The sequence below is a fragment of the Protomyctophum parallelum genome, assembly GCF_964188405.1.
Source record: "Protomyctophum parallelum genome assembly, chromosome: 12".
In the NCBI taxonomy this organism is placed as follows: Eukaryota; Metazoa; Chordata; class Actinopteri; order Myctophiformes; family Myctophidae; genus Protomyctophum; species Protomyctophum parallelum.
This window is the reverse complement of record NC_139712.1, coordinates 23,193,668-23,212,377: the sequence shown is the minus strand read 5'-3', so window position 1 is coordinate 23,212,377 and position 18,710 is coordinate 23,193,668. Positions and strand designations below refer to the sequence as shown.

The 18,710-nt window shown below is 42.9% G+C and overlaps 1 protein-coding gene across 1 annotated transcript in view; it reads right to left on the bottom strand.

The window, feature by feature from the left end:
* The window catches only part of lancl2 (LanC lantibiotic synthetase component C-like 2 (bacterial)), a gene marked incomplete at its 5' end in the record, with an annotated part of 34,450 nt that extends 16,597 nt beyond the window's left edge, over positions 1-17,853 (bottom strand). The window contains 5 exons of the mRNA XM_083778098.1: positions 2,916-3,062; positions 10,934-11,081; positions 11,451-11,658; positions 12,065-12,182; positions 17,662-17,853. Coding sequence (XP_083634224.1) covers positions 2,916-3,062; positions 10,934-11,081; positions 11,451-11,658; positions 12,065-12,182; positions 17,662-17,853 — 813 coding nt within the window. The remainder of the gene's footprint in view (positions 1-2,915; positions 3,063-10,933; positions 11,082-11,450; positions 11,659-12,064; positions 12,183-17,661) is intronic.
* Positions 17,854-18,710: the final 857 nt, after the last annotated feature.

Genomic DNA, 18,710 nt, shown 5'->3' with positions numbered 1-18,710 from the left:
GTGCCGTGCTGCCTGCCACGAGCATGTGCATCATGCCATTTTTGAACATGCCATTGTGTGAGAACTACCGATTTAAAAGGCATTTGCGGAATCGACATCAGGACTTAATGCCTTTTTATTTATTTTGCCTGAGACACTACTGAGGGGAATGGCTGGCAACTCTCGGTCTTCATTTACTCTCTCACGCCACGCTGCATTAAAGTGCAGATGCTACTGAGCTCACACTGACGGGAAGAGCACTGCGCAAAAAGCATGGAATACGGATGTATACATTACAGGAAACTCCCGTTAAACTTTCCAACAAACTCCGGTAAACTCCAGAATTGTACCATCACACCTGTATATTACCGTATATTAACTGTATATGCCCGCTAAACTTGAGGTTTACGGGGAAAATACAGTGCACATAATTGCTCCCCTTTTCACGCAGTGCAGTCTGGCTCCCTTTGCGACGCGGACGAACTTGCAACAAACAAAATAAACGCTCAGTCAGGGTGCAGGCACACTTTTGCGTCAAGAAGCGTCAAGAAAACGCCTAGAACAGGCGTCTCTTCCCCGTTTTTGAGCGGATATCATCAGAGGACAAAGATACGACGAATGAGCTTATTGCACTGGTGCCGTCAAGTACAGCATGTTCTGATTCGTGTTAATTGGCGTGCGTGCGCGCGCAAGTGATAAGGCAACCAACTATTGAACGCTGTGTGATATATTGCTGAGCGTGCACCATGCCAGCCGTTCCGTTTACAGTAAACTCATTGAATATTTTAAATTTCATGTATTATTCAGGGTTCAGATTAGCGCTATAATCTTTCTCCTTGGAGGCTGATTGGCAGAGCTGACAGCTGCCAATCACTGGTGGGCTACGGGTATATAGGACTCTTCAGTTAAAACCCGGGAAGCATCTGCATCTTACAACATCTTTAGCTTGTAGATCTGCTATTTTTTGTACGTACTGTATTTAAAAAAAAATCTTTTAGAACTACTGATTTAGAAGGCGTTTGGGGTTAATAGTCCCCATATGTGTTTTTGTTTTCTTCTAACCCCCTGATGCAGTTGTTCTTAAAGTGGGGTCCGGGGACCCCAGCTACATGATAGTTTGGAATCAAACGGACCCGCACAGGTCAGTTTGGTTCCATGTGTACATTAACATTGATTTTAATAAATACATCTGACGGATGTTCCGGAAGATACAACCGCCGATAGCTTCTCAGCCTTAGGTTGTGACCAGGCTTTTCTTTTCGCAGATAAGTGAGCCTGGGACCGAGGCTAGGGTCCGGGGGGCTAATTAGTGTCAATTTGCGGGTACTTAACAGAACAAAACAAAGAGGTAGGGGCAGTAGTGGGGAGGTGCTGACCGCAGGAGATAAAACTTGAAAAAATGGAAAGAGGCCTCGCACAACTCCTAGTCACCAGGCAAGGATTTATTTTATTGAACTGACGTTTTCGGGGGAAACAGGTTGCCATACCCCGACTATACGAGTTGTGCGGCCTCATTCCCTTTTTTCTAATTTGGGGGTCCTTGACATGAAAAGGTTTGGGGACCACTGCCCTAATGTATCTGTAGACCGGGAGGTGTAGCACATCTGTGCTAGTGTGTGCTACATCTATAGCAGAATGTAATTCGGGGGGGGGGGGGGAACATATCATATATCAAACTTTTTTGGTAAAATATTTTTTTGGTTTAGTATATTATACTCACATGGTCACATAACATTAAGTGTTGAATGCCGTCTGTCCATGCTTTGATGGTTACAGTTTTATAACCAGTGTTGACAAAATTGTAAAACCTTTGTGGAGATCTTGTACAGCCTTCGTAGCCCTCATAGTTGTCTCCACCAGGCCGAAGGCATGTGGGGAGAGTATGTTTTGCACTCCGTCCGTCCGCGTGTCCGTCCGTCCGTTTGTGTGTCCGTGTGTCCGTGTGTCCGTGTGTCCGTGTGTCCGTGAACAGCTAATCTCGGCCACCGTTAACCCGGTCGATGCCATATTTTGCACACACACTCCCTGGATGCCAACGATGAACCTCTGCCCCAAACTTTCCAGAACGGCCTGTTATAGCGCCACCAGGAGGCCGCTTTGTGCAAAACAAGTTTTTGCACAGTACACCTACACATTTTGTCCAAACATCACGCAAATTGGTACACAGTCTCTCTAGAGCCATTCAACGAAACGGGTCTTTCAGATTTATCAGACTCCATCCTGATTGGTTAAGATTGGCTTCCAAAGTTCACAGGAGTGCTCAGTTTCAAACAAAATGCTGCAAATCATGAACACCTCGCGTGATTTCCGTGAAATTGTGCACCCACATTCCCACTAGGCCGAGGACGAAATGCCACATGAACAATTTCAACTCAGCCTCAAGGTGGCGCTATAACTGGCCGAAAAGTGTTTTTACCTCTAACTGCACGGATCTGTGGATAACCTGGTGGAGACCTGTGCCCGGAAGGGCACTTTTTCTAGTTGCTTTTAGAGTGACAATAAGTCAATCGATCGCATATATAAAACTCAATCCAGGGTTCCACCGCGCGCAATATGACATTCCCGCTATTTGTTTAATGCGTTTAATTCGCTGTTTCAAAATAATTAAAAAGAAACAGCGGATTTATCTGGGACCTGATGACGAGGCCGTTGCGTTATGATGACGAAACCAGGAAATCAAGTCATCATCTGGGCTGCTAGGGCTTCTGGTAGCTCAATGTAAGTGGACGGGGGGTTTGTTTGGACTACAATGCCTCATGGAGGCGGATCCTGTACCGCATTGTTGTCGTTGAAAGCTGCAAATACTTCAGCGTATGCTCTAAAGGTAATAAAACAATCTCGGCAGCGTAGAATATTTGATTAAATAGCGGGTAACACGTGTTTCACAGTAGAACTGTTAACATACATTTGTTTGGGTGGCATCCCTGCGGTCTTACCTGCATGAGCATGCAGTAGATGCCAGCCAGGCCGTGGGCCGCGCCAACGTACTGCTTCTTGTGCCACTCGTAGAGCAGCGGGCAGCGCTCAGTCTTCTTCTGCTCTGCCGACAGGTTCTTACCGGAATCCAGGATGGCAGTGACCACCTGCACACACACACACACACACACACACACACACAGGAACCAACGCAATTAACCCAGAGTTAGTGTCGAAGTGTCCTTGAGCAAGACACTAATTGCTCCCAATGTGTAGGTTGGTGCCTTGCATGGTTTCCTCCAGCATCGGTGTGTGAATGGGTCAACGTAATGCACAATCTCTGTAAGCTATATAAATGCACCATTTAGCATTTATGCCACCAAATCTCTCGTACTGAGCGGGATTACAATTGCAACTAGAAAAAGTGCCCTTCTGGGCACAGGTCTCCACCAGGTTATCCACAGATCCGTGCAGTTAGAGGTAAAAACACTTTTCGGCCAGTTATAGCGCCACCTTGAGGCTGAGTTGAAATTGTTCATGTGGCATTTTGTCCTGGGCCTAGTGGGAATGTGGGTGCACAATTTGACGGAAATCACGCGATGTGTTCATGATTTGCAGCATTTTGTTTGAAACTGAGCACTCCTGTGAACTTTGGAAGCCAATCTTAACCAATCAGGATGGAGTCTGAGAAATCTGAAAGACCGGTTTGGTTGAATGGCTCTAGAGAGACTGTGTACCAATTTGCGTGATGTTTGGACAAAATCTGTAGGTGTACTGTGCAAAAACTTGTTTTGCACAAAGCGGCCTCCTGGTGGCGCTATAACAGGCCGTTCTGGAAAGTTTGGGGCAGAGATTCATCGTTGGCATCCAGGGAGTGTGTGTGCAAAATTTGCCATCGACCGGGTTAACGGTGGCCGAGATTAGCTGTTCACGGACACACGGACGGACGGACGGAGTGCAAAACATACTCTCCCCACATGCCTTCGGCCTGGTGGAGACAACAACACATAAAACGAACCTGTCTCAGTACATGAAATAAATACAAATTGTAATGTTGCAATGTTCAATGCAAAAAAAGGAAAGAATAACTCAATTAAATCGTTATCACAATTATTTGTACGACAATTAACGGTGAACTTAAACGTGTAATGGTGACAGGCCTGGTTGTGAGAAGCTGAGAGACGATGCTACAGAGCAGGGTTAGAGAAGCAGCACACAGTTAGCCTAGAGATAGGGTCTTATGGATTTCCTTTAGGATACGACTGCATGTTAGCGCTGCAGAGCTAATGACGCTGAACTGCAAGGCTGACTGCATCTACTACGACGAGAGAGAGGGGGGGGGGGGGGTCAGTCAGCCAGGGAGGACAGGTGGGGCGAAGGAGGGGCATGAGAGAGAGGAGGGAAGACGAGGAGAGAGCGAGGCGTGAAGGAGAGAGGAAGGAGGGAAGGAGAGAGGGAGTGAGTGATAAAGGAGGGAAGGAGAGAGGGAGGAGGGAAGGAGAGAGCAAGAAGGGAAGGAGAGAGGGGGGGGGGGGGGGGGTCAGTCAGCCAGGGAGGACAGGTGGGGCGAAGGAGGGGCATGAGAGAGGAGGGAAGACGAGGAGAGAGCGAGGCGTGAAGGAGAGAGGAAGGAGGGAAGGAGAGAGGGAGTGAGTGATAAAGGAGGGAAGGAGAGAGGGAGGGAAGGAGAGAGCAAGAAGGGAAGGAGAGAGGGAGTGAGTGATAAAGGAGGGAAGGAGAGAGCGAGGCGTGAAGGAGAGAGGAAGGAGGGAAGGAGAGAGGGAGTGAGTGATAAAGGAGGGAAGGAGAGGGAGGAGGGAAGGGGAGAGCAAGGAGGGAAGGAGAGAGGAAGGAGGGAAGGGGAAAAGGAAGGAGAGAGGGAGGAGGGAAGGGTAGAGGGAGGCCGGGCTACACGCCACAGCGTGATACAGCGCATTTCTGTTGTCCATGTGCCTCCTCGCCACACACACACACACACACGATGTGAGGATAAGGAGAAGGTGCAGCGATGCAGAAAGAGAGGAGAGGCAGGTAGAGGCAGGTACAGTATACTGTATATACGCCAGAGAAAAAGAGTTGAGATACGCGGGCCAGGAGTGGCAGCGATATAATGGAACATGGACAAGCAACCAGAAACATGCCGCAGTATATATAGGGAAAGTTAATGCATTCAGGGCGGGAACCCCTTTTGGTGTTTTAAGCATCGTTATTGAAATACAGCTGATCTACAAGCTCATAGGGCGGCACCGAGTACCGCGCGATGAGCGTGTAGTTCTGCTGTTTTGTTTTGTTTTCTTGAAAATGTGGCGCAAATCTTTGAATATACAGTATATCTTTCAGAGCGTACGTTTTTACGTCATATCTTTGCTTCTCGGGGGTCCCTGGAACAACATATTTTCAGATGGGGGTCGACCGCTAATTATAATCAGAAAACCGTCATGATTTAGAAGACATTAGTAGAATCTGGTCTCAGGTCAAAATGCGTTAACTAACTCCTCCCTTTATGACAGGGCACATTTATACTGTAAGGTCCTCATTCGTTCGCTTATCCATTCCCTCGCTCGCATTGGTCTTATGATTATCCTCCACACGCACACACACACACACACACACTGGAGTTGCAACAGATACAGTCACTCCAGGGACAGACAGACAGGCAGTAGCTGGTTTGGGGCTAGCTATCTAGAGGCTACATCGGATAGCACTCCGGAAAAAGTAAAGTTAATTAAAAAAGCCCATTTGGAGGGGTTTTTTTAAGCTGCTATACAAAGATATATCAACACACTGTGTGCACACTAGATAAATTACACCCTGCTGCAGTGTCTCACACACACACACACACACACACACACACACACACACACACACAGTACACGCACACACACACACAGTACACACACACACAGACATTCGCAGAAATTGCCCATGAAATCATTCAAAGGGCGCGCAAAAGACACAAAACATGAAACTGACAGGTCCGGGGGCAAAAAAGAATAGAGGCAAAAATAAATCCTGCAGCCATGCATGCAAGGAGACGCAGATAGATAGGGACAAACGCTCAACATTGCTGCAAACAAACAGAAAAACCCTGCATGTCAGCACAAAGAAAGATCATGAAAAGATGAGAGAAACATCGAGTCAGACTGAACTGAACGTGTGTTTGAGAGAGAGAAATAAAACAATCCCGGATGGGATCATAAACCCGGCGAACGTGCATCTGGGGAGACGACTCCTGCAACCTCTGACGACGTGTGTCACACTCAACCACTTAAACCTTATAGTTTAGTTGTCCTGGGACCCCCCCAGGGCTCTATGCTTGGCCCCCCTCCTCTTCCCCCCCTCTACACTAAATATATCTGGTGTATTATCTACATTAAAGGTCCTACAACATGAAATTCAATTTTACAAGTAAGACGGGGCGAACGCGGCTCGTAAATTGCAATAACAACAATTAGAATAAATTACGTACTTGTTTTTTTAAGTTTTAAGTTTTCTAGTGTGTGTGTGTGTGTGTGTGTGTGTGTGTGTGTGTGTGTGTGTGTGTGCGCGCGTGCGTGTTTTTCAATGCATCAATTTAGGCAATTAATCCAGAGTGATTTACAGTATAGCAAGAACACCACATGGAAATACATCAAATACAAAGAAATAGTCATCAAGGATCATACGTTAAGCTGAGAACATAACATCCGTCTTAACAGTACTAGTAGAATATCTGTACATTGAAACTATGAGTATAAATATAGTAGTATACACTATATCTATATGCTATATGTCTACATACAATGTGACCAGATTTGACTGAGAGACTGCCATTGCGCAAATTACAGCTTTTCACCAGAGAATCTGAGGCAGAAGATGTAGACTCAGCCTATAATTCATTTCTAAATATATTCATACAATTATATGATAGACATTGTCCACTTCAACAATGTAGGAACAAACCAAAACACCAGAATAAGCCCTGGATGTCAAGAGGACTGCAAAATGCCAGCAAAAAAAAGACTAATTTATATAGAGAATTCATAAAATACAGAACCAGCGATTCGGAAATCAAATATAAAAAATATAAAAATAAATTAATAGACATTATTAGAAAATGCAAGAAAGAATACTATAATAAAGAGTTAGAAAAAATATAAACAATATCAAGGGCACGTGGAAAATATTAAACAATTTGATTAGGAAGAGAACTAATAATAACAACTATGTGGATTACTTTATGGAGAATGAAATGACCATTTCCAACATGAATAAGGTGGTTGATGGCTTCAATAACTTTTTTCTGAATGTAGGAACAAATTTGGCAAAATAATAAACCCTCCACAAGGGGTGTGGGTGTGGAACAAAATGATATAGATAGAAACCCAGCTACAATTTTCTTAACAGGTACAGATAAAAATGAAATTATAGACATAGTTAAGTTCAAAAATTAAATCTCTTATGACTGCAATGACATTGACATGACACTCATAAAAAGAGTTATAACTGCTATTGCAGAACCATTAACATATATATGTAATCTATCATTTGTGACTGGTTCTTTTCCTAACCAAATGAAAATAGCAAAGGTAATTCCCATTTACAAAGCAGGAGATAAACATCTATACACTAACTACAGGCCAGTGTCCTTGTTGCCTCAATTTTCTAAAATTCTTGAAAAACTATTTGATGCAAGGCTAGGTGGCTTCCTAGAGAAACACCAGTTGCTGACAGACAGTCAATATGGTTTTCGAGCAAAACGATCCACATCAATGGCACTAATTGATTTAATAGAGGAACTAACAAGTTCAGTTGATAATAACAATTATGCAGTGGGGGTGTTCATTGACTTAAAGAAAGCTTTTGACACAATAGAACATGATATAATGCTAAAAAAGATGGAGAGATATGGTGTTAGAGGGGTAGGTTTAAACTGGTTAAAAAGTTACATCACAAATAGACAACCGTATGTACAGATGGGTGAATATAAATCAAACTGTTCACATATCACGTGTGGAGTGCCGCAAGGCTCAATACTAGGACCGAAATTATTCATATTATATATTAATGATATATGTAAGACATCCAGTATCATGAAATTTGTTATCTTTGCCGATGACACCAATATATTTTGCTCAGGAAAGGACATTCAGCAACTGCTGGAGGTGGTAAAAATTGAATTGGACAGATTAAAGATATGGTTTGATCTAAATAAATTATCACTTAATCTGAAAAAAACTAAATATATGGTCTTTGGCAAACAAAAAACACTGATGAACACAAATATTGAGGTAAAAATTGATAATATCATACTAGAAAGAGTTTTTGATAATCTGTTTTTAGGAGTAATAATAGATCATAAGTTCTCTTGGAAACCCCACATTAATTATATCCGGTCTAAATTAGCGAGAAATATTGGTGTCATGGGCAAAACAAGAAATGTCCTTGAGTCTAAATCACTCACTCTCTATTGCACCCTTATAACACCATATCTCACCTACTGTGTGGAAGTGTGGGGTAACACATACAAAAGCAACCTTCAGCTAATAGATTTACTGCAGAAAAAAGCAATAAGAATAGTCAATAAAGTAAATTACTATGAACACACAAATCCACTGTTTCTAAATTCACATACATTAAAGTTTTTTGATTTAGTTGATTTTAAAACAGCACAATTATTATATAAAGCAAGACATAATCTGCTTCCTGGAAATATACAGAAAAGGTTTAGGGATAGGGATGGGAGGTATGAGCTGAGAGGGGAACTAAACTTCAAACAAATAAGTGTTGGAACAACCTTAAAGAGCATGTGTGTTTCTGTTCATGGAGTTAAGCTGTGGAACATCTTGTCTGAGCCAAAAAGCAAAGCAACAACCTAAAACAATTTAAAAAGAGGCTCAAACAGGAATTATTGCATAGATATAACCTGGAATGAGCGGGGAGCTGAGCCATGTTTATGCCATGTAGTGTTGGACTAAGGTATAACATTGTAGCTTTGTCTGTTTTTGTCTTTTTTTCCCTCCTCGTTTTGTTTTTCTCGTCTGTTTTGTTTTTTGTTTGTTTAATTTTCAATTCTCCTTCGTTAAATGGCATTTGTTTGTTTTGTTTATATGTTGATTGTATCTTCAACAGTATTTTGGAATACGTTGAGATAAGGATAGGCATTAATAAGCTTTAAGCTTCTGCCTATGCCTTTTCCATCACGTAAAAGTAAACTGTTTTTGTGTAATGTCTCCCTCTCTAAAGATCGAAATAAACTATTCATTCATTCATTCAATCTTTTTTTTTTTTTATGAGCACAGGCAGACTCTTCTCATACTAGACTAGAGCATGTCTGAAAGTGGCAGAGCTGCCACAAATTGACTTAAATATGTAAATATGAAATAAATGTAGTAGGTGTAATGTTAGAGACCACAGAAGTGAAACTTTCAAGTCTGTTTTCTCAACTCGCTGTTTTCTGCAAGACATTACTCTAAAAGCCATAAGTCACATCTCCAAAACTGGTGGGTCAAACTGAACAACCAATATGTCAATTTGAAGCTATGATTCCCTGCTTTCATAAATCCAATAGCAGTCCCTCAGTCAAATTTAGTCACAAATGTTATGTACAATTATTAGTTCCTTCAAGCACACCACAACGCGTTGAGAGCTTGTCGATGGCCCTGTTCTTTTCTGTTTTGCCTATTATGATTCGGAATAGGGACACCGGGGATTCGCATGGCTAATAAAAGCATACCAGTCATCGACTCATAAAATGGATTTACTGCTGTAATCTCTTTGTGGTCTGGTGTTTAAGGTGCCGTACATACACAGATGACATGATGATGATGAATGGCGTTTGTGGGAAGACGGATGTGATCGAGGACAACCTGATTCATCCATTTGTCACCATAATAATCCCCCACATATCCAATATGTCTGACCACAACGCCGGCTGTTTGTCAACATGCTGCTGACACCTTCACGCCACCTTGTGTGTGTGTGCGTGCGCGTGTTTGTGTGTGTGTGTGTGTGTGTGTGTGTGTGTGTGTGTGTGTGTGTGTGTGTGTGGCACCTCGCCAATAAGGACAGCTGGTCCTGCAGTTTCTGCAGTAATTTGTGTGCAGGAGTGTGTGTGTGTGTGTGTGTGTGTGTGTGTGCGTGTGTGTGTGCAGAAAATGAATAAGATAATGTATGCAATAATCATGGTATCCATTCTAGAATCATGACACACACACACACACACACACAGTACACACACAAAACATAATATTTGTGGCTTAAGGGTAAGTAGCGTGGGTCTTTGTCAGAATCAGTTTTCATGCGTGGGTATACATGCTCGATGATGAAGTCGCCTCTACAAGTGTCTGTCTGCGGATAATTGCAGAACTGAAGCAAACTCACCACTGAGCTTTTATTTTATTACATTATTATTATTACATTACATTTATTAATAGATGGTAATTGTTTTTGGGGATTTTTAGATTTATTTTTGGGGCTTTTTTATGCCTTCATTGATAGTGACAGTTAGACAGACAGAGGATAAAATAATGTGATCTAGACTCGAGCAGTGAGTCGCAATCGTTTTAACTTCAAGGACCCTTAGGCCTTGTTCACACGTATCCGGGTAAACGGATAAACGTAGGTTTTTATATGCGTTTGGGGGGGGTCGCCCACACGCAAACGCATTTTTGGTCCATATAAACGCATCTTTTGGAAAACCCCTGCCACAGTGTATTTTTTTTAAACTCCGCCTGTGTGTTCCCTGTGTGGACAATGTAAACGGAGTTTTGCATGGGTCTTGCCATTGGTCATATGGACAGAGAGATTTAAAAAAACGTGTCGTATGGACAGAGAGATTTAAGAAAACGAAAATGAAATAGCTACGTTCATGTAGGTGTGGATGAAGCCTTAGTTTGATATGCATGAGGCCATAATTCCTCTGGGACAGCCCTGAGGAATAATACTCTACATTGCCAGTACTCAATTGAACTGAATGGTGTCACCTTAGCCACGGTGACATCACACACACACACACGCACAAACACACACACACACACACACACACACACACACACACCTTAGCCACGGTGGCATCGTCCACGGTGTCGGGTCCCATCTCCTTGTTGACGTAGAGTAGGGCGTAGAGGTAACCCGCTCGGCCGTAGAGCAGCTCGTCTGGCATGTCCGACTCTGGACTCAGAACCGCCCTCTGGAGTTGAAGAAGTCTGACAGGCACGCACACACACACACAATAATATGAACAATATGAACCCACGTGCGTGCAGGCACACACACACATAATAAATACTGACTCTACATAAACGGTCTAAAGCAGTGGTTCTCAAACCCAAGGACCCTCAAGAGTGGCGCGCTATACGAGCTTGTAGGTCTGCTATTTTTGAAGAATCGAAGAGCGACTGACATAGAAGACATTTTTTAGGATCTGATCTCAGGTCAGAATGGAAAACTGTCAGGATGTAGAAGACATTTTTTTTAATCTGATCTCAGGTCAGAATGGAAAACTGTCAGGATGTAGAAGACATTTTTTAGAATCTGAACTCAGGTCAGAATGGGTCAATAATAATAACACATACTTGGTGAGACTGTCCTGGCTGTCGGCGGCGTTCCCCAGCCGGTGGTGGACCACGGCCCCCACGGCCAGGGGCCCCGCGTCGCCGCACAGGAAGGTCACCTTGCGGCCGTTCAGGTTCCGCAGGGCTCTCTTTGCGTAGTCCAGCGCCCTCTGCAGGTGGGCGGCGTCCTGGGACACGCGGTGGAGCTGCACGTAGAGCAGTGCGATGCCTGCATATCGATAGAATTCAATAAGATTTACCCCTTTTGGTGTTAGCATTATGTTATGCTTTAGCTATTGAAAAATAGCAGATCTACAAGCTCATACGAGCTTGTAGGTCTGCTATTTTTGGAAAAATCTAAGAACGACTGACATAGAAACATAGCTTTTTCAAAAAACTGTCAGGATGTAGAAGACATTTTTTAGAATCTGATCTCAGGTCAAAATGGGTTAACACTGTAACGGAGTGTTATGTCATGTCATGCGTGGGCGGAGAGACATTTTGGCCCAGCCGTGTCTCGCGGTCGGATAACGAGACCAGAACAGACCTGGGGAGAGACCAGAACAGACCTGGGGAGAGACCAGAACAGACCTGGGGAGAGACCAGAACAGACCTGGGGAGAGACCAGAACAGACCTGTCCAGCCGGTGTAGGTGGAGAAGTCGTGAGGGTCGGCGGTCTTCAGGCCTTCCTCCATCTGCTGCAGGAGGTCTTTTATCTTGTTCTGGACCTTCTTCTGGAAGGCAGCGCTCACCTGGAGGAGAAACCCATAGATATTTTTTTTTTAAACAATCACACCCGTGTGAACCGAGTGGTGCAACTCCCCTCTCTCTCTCCCCCAGCCCTCTCTCTCTCTCTCTCTCTCATTAGCAGGCAACACCAGTGCAGCACTGTCTCTCTCTCTCTCTCTCTCTGTTTCTAGCACAACAGCGCCCCTACTGGTACTCATACTGGTGCTCATTAACCACACATAGGTTAACCACACATACAGTAGGTGGACACGGACATTGCTGTTCCTTGGAGTGGTTGCACCACTCAAAAAAACAGATGCCTTATTGGCCGCTGCAGCTCAGTGAAGTGATGCGTCACCATCGTAAGGCCGGAAGGCAAGCGGAAGTACGGAATGGCACGCTGCATCGCTGCCACTCAAGTGACTACTGGCCAATCACAGCTCCTCTATTCCGGGACTTATCAATTCAATCCAATTAAGGGAGCTTTATCATTGGCATGAGGAAACAAACGTTTACATTGCCAAAGCAATTGCCGCCTTAGTTTCCATTCCATGCCAGCTTGGACAATCAACAATGGCAGACAATTGTAAACAAAGTGGAAATGAAAATTTGGAATTGAAGACTGTAGAGGGGGAGGGATTATACAAAGTAGGGGGTGATACAGATGAGATGCTTACAACTCAATCAGATGATCTGTTCCTGAGAGCAATGAAAAAGCCCCTATTATGATGAGAAGGGCTGATGGTTCAAAATTGCGTATTTGTGGGGATAGAAAACACATAGGGAAGCGCAAAAAAAAGAAATTGAAAAGTTTAAAGGTATATTCAGTGATTTCACTCAAAAAACCTTAGGTTTCGTTTTTGGCTGTGGGACCCAGCCTTTCGTCCAATCAGGATAGAGAGTCAAAAACGAAACCTAAGGTTTTTTGACCCCCAGGGGTTAACTGGGGACAGGGAGGAACTCCTTATATGGCCAGCACACTCTATAGTAGGGAGGATTATCACAACAAAACAAAAAAAATAAGTGAAATTGAAATTAAGTGAAATCACTGAATATACCTTTAATTTCATGTTGTAGGACCTTTTGAATATACCTCTAAAAATAGCAGATAATGCCATTACCGCAACAAAAGAACCGACAATTAGGGCTGAAAATATGGATTTGTTTTTAATGCCAAATATCTTGATACAATAATGGTTTCACTAATATATATTATTGTCCACGTGAGGAAATTTGTCTTCGGTCTCATCAACAGTAAAAAACAGTTACAACAGCAGCAACAACACTTACACAATTATTTTTCCATGGCAAAAAAGTGCAGGACAACAGTGGCAAATACATTGGAAAACAACATTTCTAGCGAGACGTGGTATAATTTAGTGCCTTAATGGCATTTGTGATGAAGGAATTTTTATAAATGTTACGGTTAGCTTTTGGTACTTTGTACCGTCTACCAGAGGGAAGTAGTTGGAACTCCCTGCAGAGTGGATGAGAGGAGGTCGTTTGCTATTTTGACAGCTTTTTTTCAAAGTACCTCCTTGTAGATACAACTTAATTGTTTCCGTCTCTTCCCAATGATTTTTGAGGCTAGGTTCACTTTTCGCTGCAGCTTGCTTCTTCCTTTTACATTAAAGGACCACTTCACCACTTTTCAACCTATCGTCATATAATCGGTCCTCACTAATAATCATGAATCATGATAAAAAGGACACGATTTTTGTCCTACTCAGTCTGTGTCTCATAGGAGGGCTGTGGGCAGTTTAGAAAACGTCTTCCAGTGACATCATCATTAGGCAGATTATTTTATTCAAAAATGTTTAGATCATAATTTTTTCATGATTATTTGTGAGGACCTACTATGAAGATAGGTTGAAAAGTGGTCCTTTAAGACCTAGGCTAGGCTATACGGTCTCTTTGAAACCAGCCAAAAGCTGGCCATAAACCGAAGCGCACTCACTCACTCACTCACTCACACACTCACACACTCACACACTCACACACTCACACACACAATAGTGAGATGTGTATTCCTATTTATTTTGTACCATCACATCCCATTTCTGCCAATGAAAAGACCTAGGCTAGGCTATACGGTCTCTTTGAAACCAGCCAAAAGCTGGCCATAAACCGAAAGGACGAATATCCCTTCACAAAAGGTTATGATCCCAGTGCTTCGTCACTGGGGCCTTATTTCAGGGAATAAATGGCCTTGAATAGTTGATTTATGTTAGCAAGACCCGAGGCTCCATTTGCCCTTTGTGCGGTTTAATAGGCCAGGCTGACGCTGGCTGGGCTCCAGAGCCTTGTGAACGCACCATCATGAACGTGGAGTTAGCTCACCATGGTTCACGCTCTGAATCCGTAGGCTACATCTTTTACATAATAATTCACTTAAGAATACCGTCTCATACAACCAGTTGTTCTTGGGGACGTGTGATTTGTTCTAAACAACACAAAGATGTTTTTGTTTAGTTTTTTCCAATAGTGTGATGTGTGATCTCTTATCATCTCCGCTGATACACATGGAATCACCACCAGCCACCTCACTTTCACTGATGAGATTCACTGGGACAGCAGAAATTTTCAGTAGAACCGAAGAGCCGACTTTAGGACGGTACCCCCCCCCCCCCCCCCCCCCCTAAAATAGTATGAATCGGCCCTTACGCCCCACACTGTTTGGTCACTGTACTGTACTGCCACACCCGAAATCACATAATGGCTGCTAAAAACTCAGCTTCCCACCATGCACCTGTGCACAGTGTGAAGCTCGACAGCGCCACATGGCTGCTAAAAACACAGCAAAATACCGGTATGTTATTTCCATGCTTAGACCCAGGGACACAGCCAGGGACACACATAGCTCTCTATAGGAGTGATTGCACCGCTCAAAAATCAGCTTCAAGAAGAAGAACAGGAGAGCAGACTGGCATCTGTTCTGTTTTGGATTGTGACCAGAGGCACGCGCTAGCTGCCTCACTCAGTGCTGCAGGATCACAGAGGGAGGAGAGAGGCTGGCAGCCTGGCACCCAGAACAGAACCATGGATACACACACAGGCAAACAAAGAGAGAAAGAAAGAAAGCCAATCCAAGGGAGGAACACAACACCAAAACAAACAAACAAACCTAATGTTCTCAAGCCTTAACAATAGAATATTCATAAAGTGGCAAAACACTTTCAGCTGTCACTGTTAAGCACTTCAGCTGTCACTGTTCTCTCTTTGTGTTGATTTGCTGCAAACGTGAATTTTCTGAAATGCCTTTGTCTCGGCTCCCGTGTCGTCGTTGGGTGGTATGATCGGCTCAATTGGCAAAAATGGGCGGCCAATCGTAGAACTGGCTGGCACGTTCTAGCCGTTTGCAGAGTGTCCACGTCCAATGGGAACCCAGCCTTATAGTTTTCAGTTTGAGAACTATATGCCATGATGCAACGCTAAAAGACTATGGTAACGAACTAACTTGGATCCTGAACACACAAAACTGAATAAGCAGAAAAAAAAGAAAAGTACACAGCCTTCTAATAGTCTTTCTAATTGAATGTGTTAATGAAATTGGGGGGAACTATGGCGTCATTGGTTTCCCGGAAAGATGCGTATATTTGTTGAACACACGGAGATGCAAGGGTTGCGTCTTCAGATTTATTGGGAGGGACCGGGTTTCAAAAAGTGAGCGTATTCGCCTGTCACCCAAAACGCTGGTTCTGTGTGAAGGAAACGGCAATACAATTTAAAACTTTTGTGGATACACATACTGTACTGGGCCTGAGTGTTCGAGTTTGGAAGCGCTCGTTGGAAATCACTCAACCGCCCTGCGTACCACCACCTGTTTTGAAATTGCACATAATGCACGAGGTCATTAGATAAAAATGATGTGGAGGTAAAACCTCACATGCACGTAACTTGGTGGAAGATGTTGTGCACCTCTCCACATACTCTGCATGGTTATAACTGGTTCTCAAAGAACTAGAAGGGACCCCCTGGGTCCTTGAGGGGATTCCCAGCATAAAACAAAACACACTTTAACCCAATGTTATACACATATATACTCAAACCTTTTTGATTTGATCATTTTTTTTTAAATTGGTGGTCCTTGACAAGAAAGGGTTTGAGAAGTGAAAACCTTTACATGTAAATAGAGCTACCACCTTTAAACATATCTTAAATCTGAGGGTTTTTTGCATGCCATTTAAAGTCTTGAGAAAAAATGCTGCCATTTGTGCCAAAGTGACTGTACAAAGATTGCTGCTATTAAAAAAGGAAAAAAGCTTGTATACAGGGGAGCTATGTCACAATGTGACATAGCTCTGCTTACAAAATGCTGTACCCCCTCCAACAGACTGTATCTCCATTTTCAACGTTATATTTTGACACTTGCTTTGGCAATGTATGTATGCCAATTAAGCAATTAAGCTCCTTTGAATTAAATTAAATTAAATTAAATTAAATTAAATTAAATTAAATTAAATTAAATTAAATTAAATTAAATTAAATTAAATTAAATTAAATTAAATTAAATTAAATTAAATTAAATTAAATTAAATTAAAAACCACTGGGTATTTGTCTGGTGACGTGAGGTTAATTGGGGATAGACAGTGGACTTCACTGTAAATGGATGTGACATAGCTCTGTGTTCACAAAATGCTGTACTACCTCCTCCAACTGTATATTAATATTATACTATATATACTTTCCCCATTTTCAACGTTTTTTTTAAATTATTGACACTTGCTTTGGCTGGCAATGTAACAGTAAAACGTGTGTGTTTTCTCATGCCATTTGCCAATAATATAAGGTCCTGGTTTGAATTGAGAAGTGAAAACTACTGTAAGGGGATGTATTTGTCTGTCTGGTGACACGAAGGAGGTTAACTGGGGATAGACAATGATGACAGTAGTCTGTATGTAAACATAACTGCATATAGCAACATGTTAGCTTAGTTCAGTGGTTCCCAAAGTGGGGTCCGGGGACCCCCAGGGGTCCTTGAGGGAGTTCCAGGGGGTCCCCAGCTAAAATATAGTTTGGAACCAAATGGACCCTTATGGGATTGTAACTCTGAGTGTACAAATGGAACCAAATGGATCCTTATGGTTATGGGTCTGTAACTCTGATTGTACAAATGGAACCGTTTGGCGTTTGTATACACTCTCGGAGTTAACTTAACATTGATTTTACAATATAAATCGGGGGTCCCAGAGATAGAAATGCCATTTAGTTGGGGTCCGTAGACTATAATGCATGTCAAACTGAGGGGTCATTGAAATTAAACGGGTTGAGAAATCACTGCTAGAGCCGTAAACATCTTCTCTTATGGAGGTCCCTGTGAAATCTTTTCAAATGGGGGTCCGCGGGGCTAATGAGTGTAATTTTGGGGGTCCTTACCTTGACATGAAAAAAAAGTAGACTTGACTGTATGTAAACATAGCAGCATAGCTTGGTTAGCACTACCATAAACAAACACGCATGGTGAATGTTGTGGTTTTTATAAAAAAAAATCTCCTCCTCACCTTCCCGTTGGCGTCAAGAGGCTCATGGCTGCTGCAGTCCTCTTCTCCCTCCTCGCCGGCGGAGGAGGAGGAGGGGGAGATGTGTCCCTGGTGGTCGTAGTCCGAATAAGGGTTTTGGAAAGAGCGCTCCTCCATGTCTGCCTCGGCGCCAGCAGAGACCAGCTTCAGCCTCTTGGACATGTTGTCTCCCATGGCAACGGACGGCGACCCGGCAGGGACAAACTGCGCTGGAGCGGAGGGAGGCAGCGAGCGCCCCCTGTAAACTGCTGCTGCTGCTTCTTCTTCTTCACGAGACGGGACAACGTACGGGAGGAAAGAAGCGTTGTTTTAACTGGTGGCCCGTGATAATAAATTAATAATGATGTTCTGGAACTACTACTACTACTCCGCATGTGCCATGTGGAACTGAACTATCTGGGCTGGGTGAAGCCTTTCACCTAAATAATAAAGTAGTCTACTCATTCAATCAAATTATTTTGACTTATAGGTCTACTAGTAATAATACAGTAATAATATCTCAAATTTATATAGCGCCTCTATGAGTAACTATACCCAAATCAAATGTGCTTTACGTGAGGGGCATAACTGAGAAAACAACACACTAAATAAATGTAGGAACACGTGGAATAACATAAATGAAAGGGGAATAGAGTTAGTTAATGTAATAATTAAGGAGGTAGAAAGACAGGAGTTCGTATAAATGTGGAAACACCTGTGGAGAAACTTCAGCCAATGAATGTCACCTGGCTTGAACATAATAATACTCACCTCACAGACCTGGAGCAATTTAAGACAAGTTATTGTAGGCTATACGTTGGTATTAATTATTATTATTATTATTATTATTTTATATTAAAGTAGAAATAGGGTTTACATTATGGCCGGGTAGCCTTTTCTATTGGGTGCATGGGTTCAGGTTGTGCTGTGCAGTGTGCACATTAAGTAAAATATATATATATATATATGATTAAAAATAACAGGCAACAAAAATGTGAATTAATATTGCACAGTAGCTAAATTGCTGCTAAACCTGCAATCTAGAGTGCATG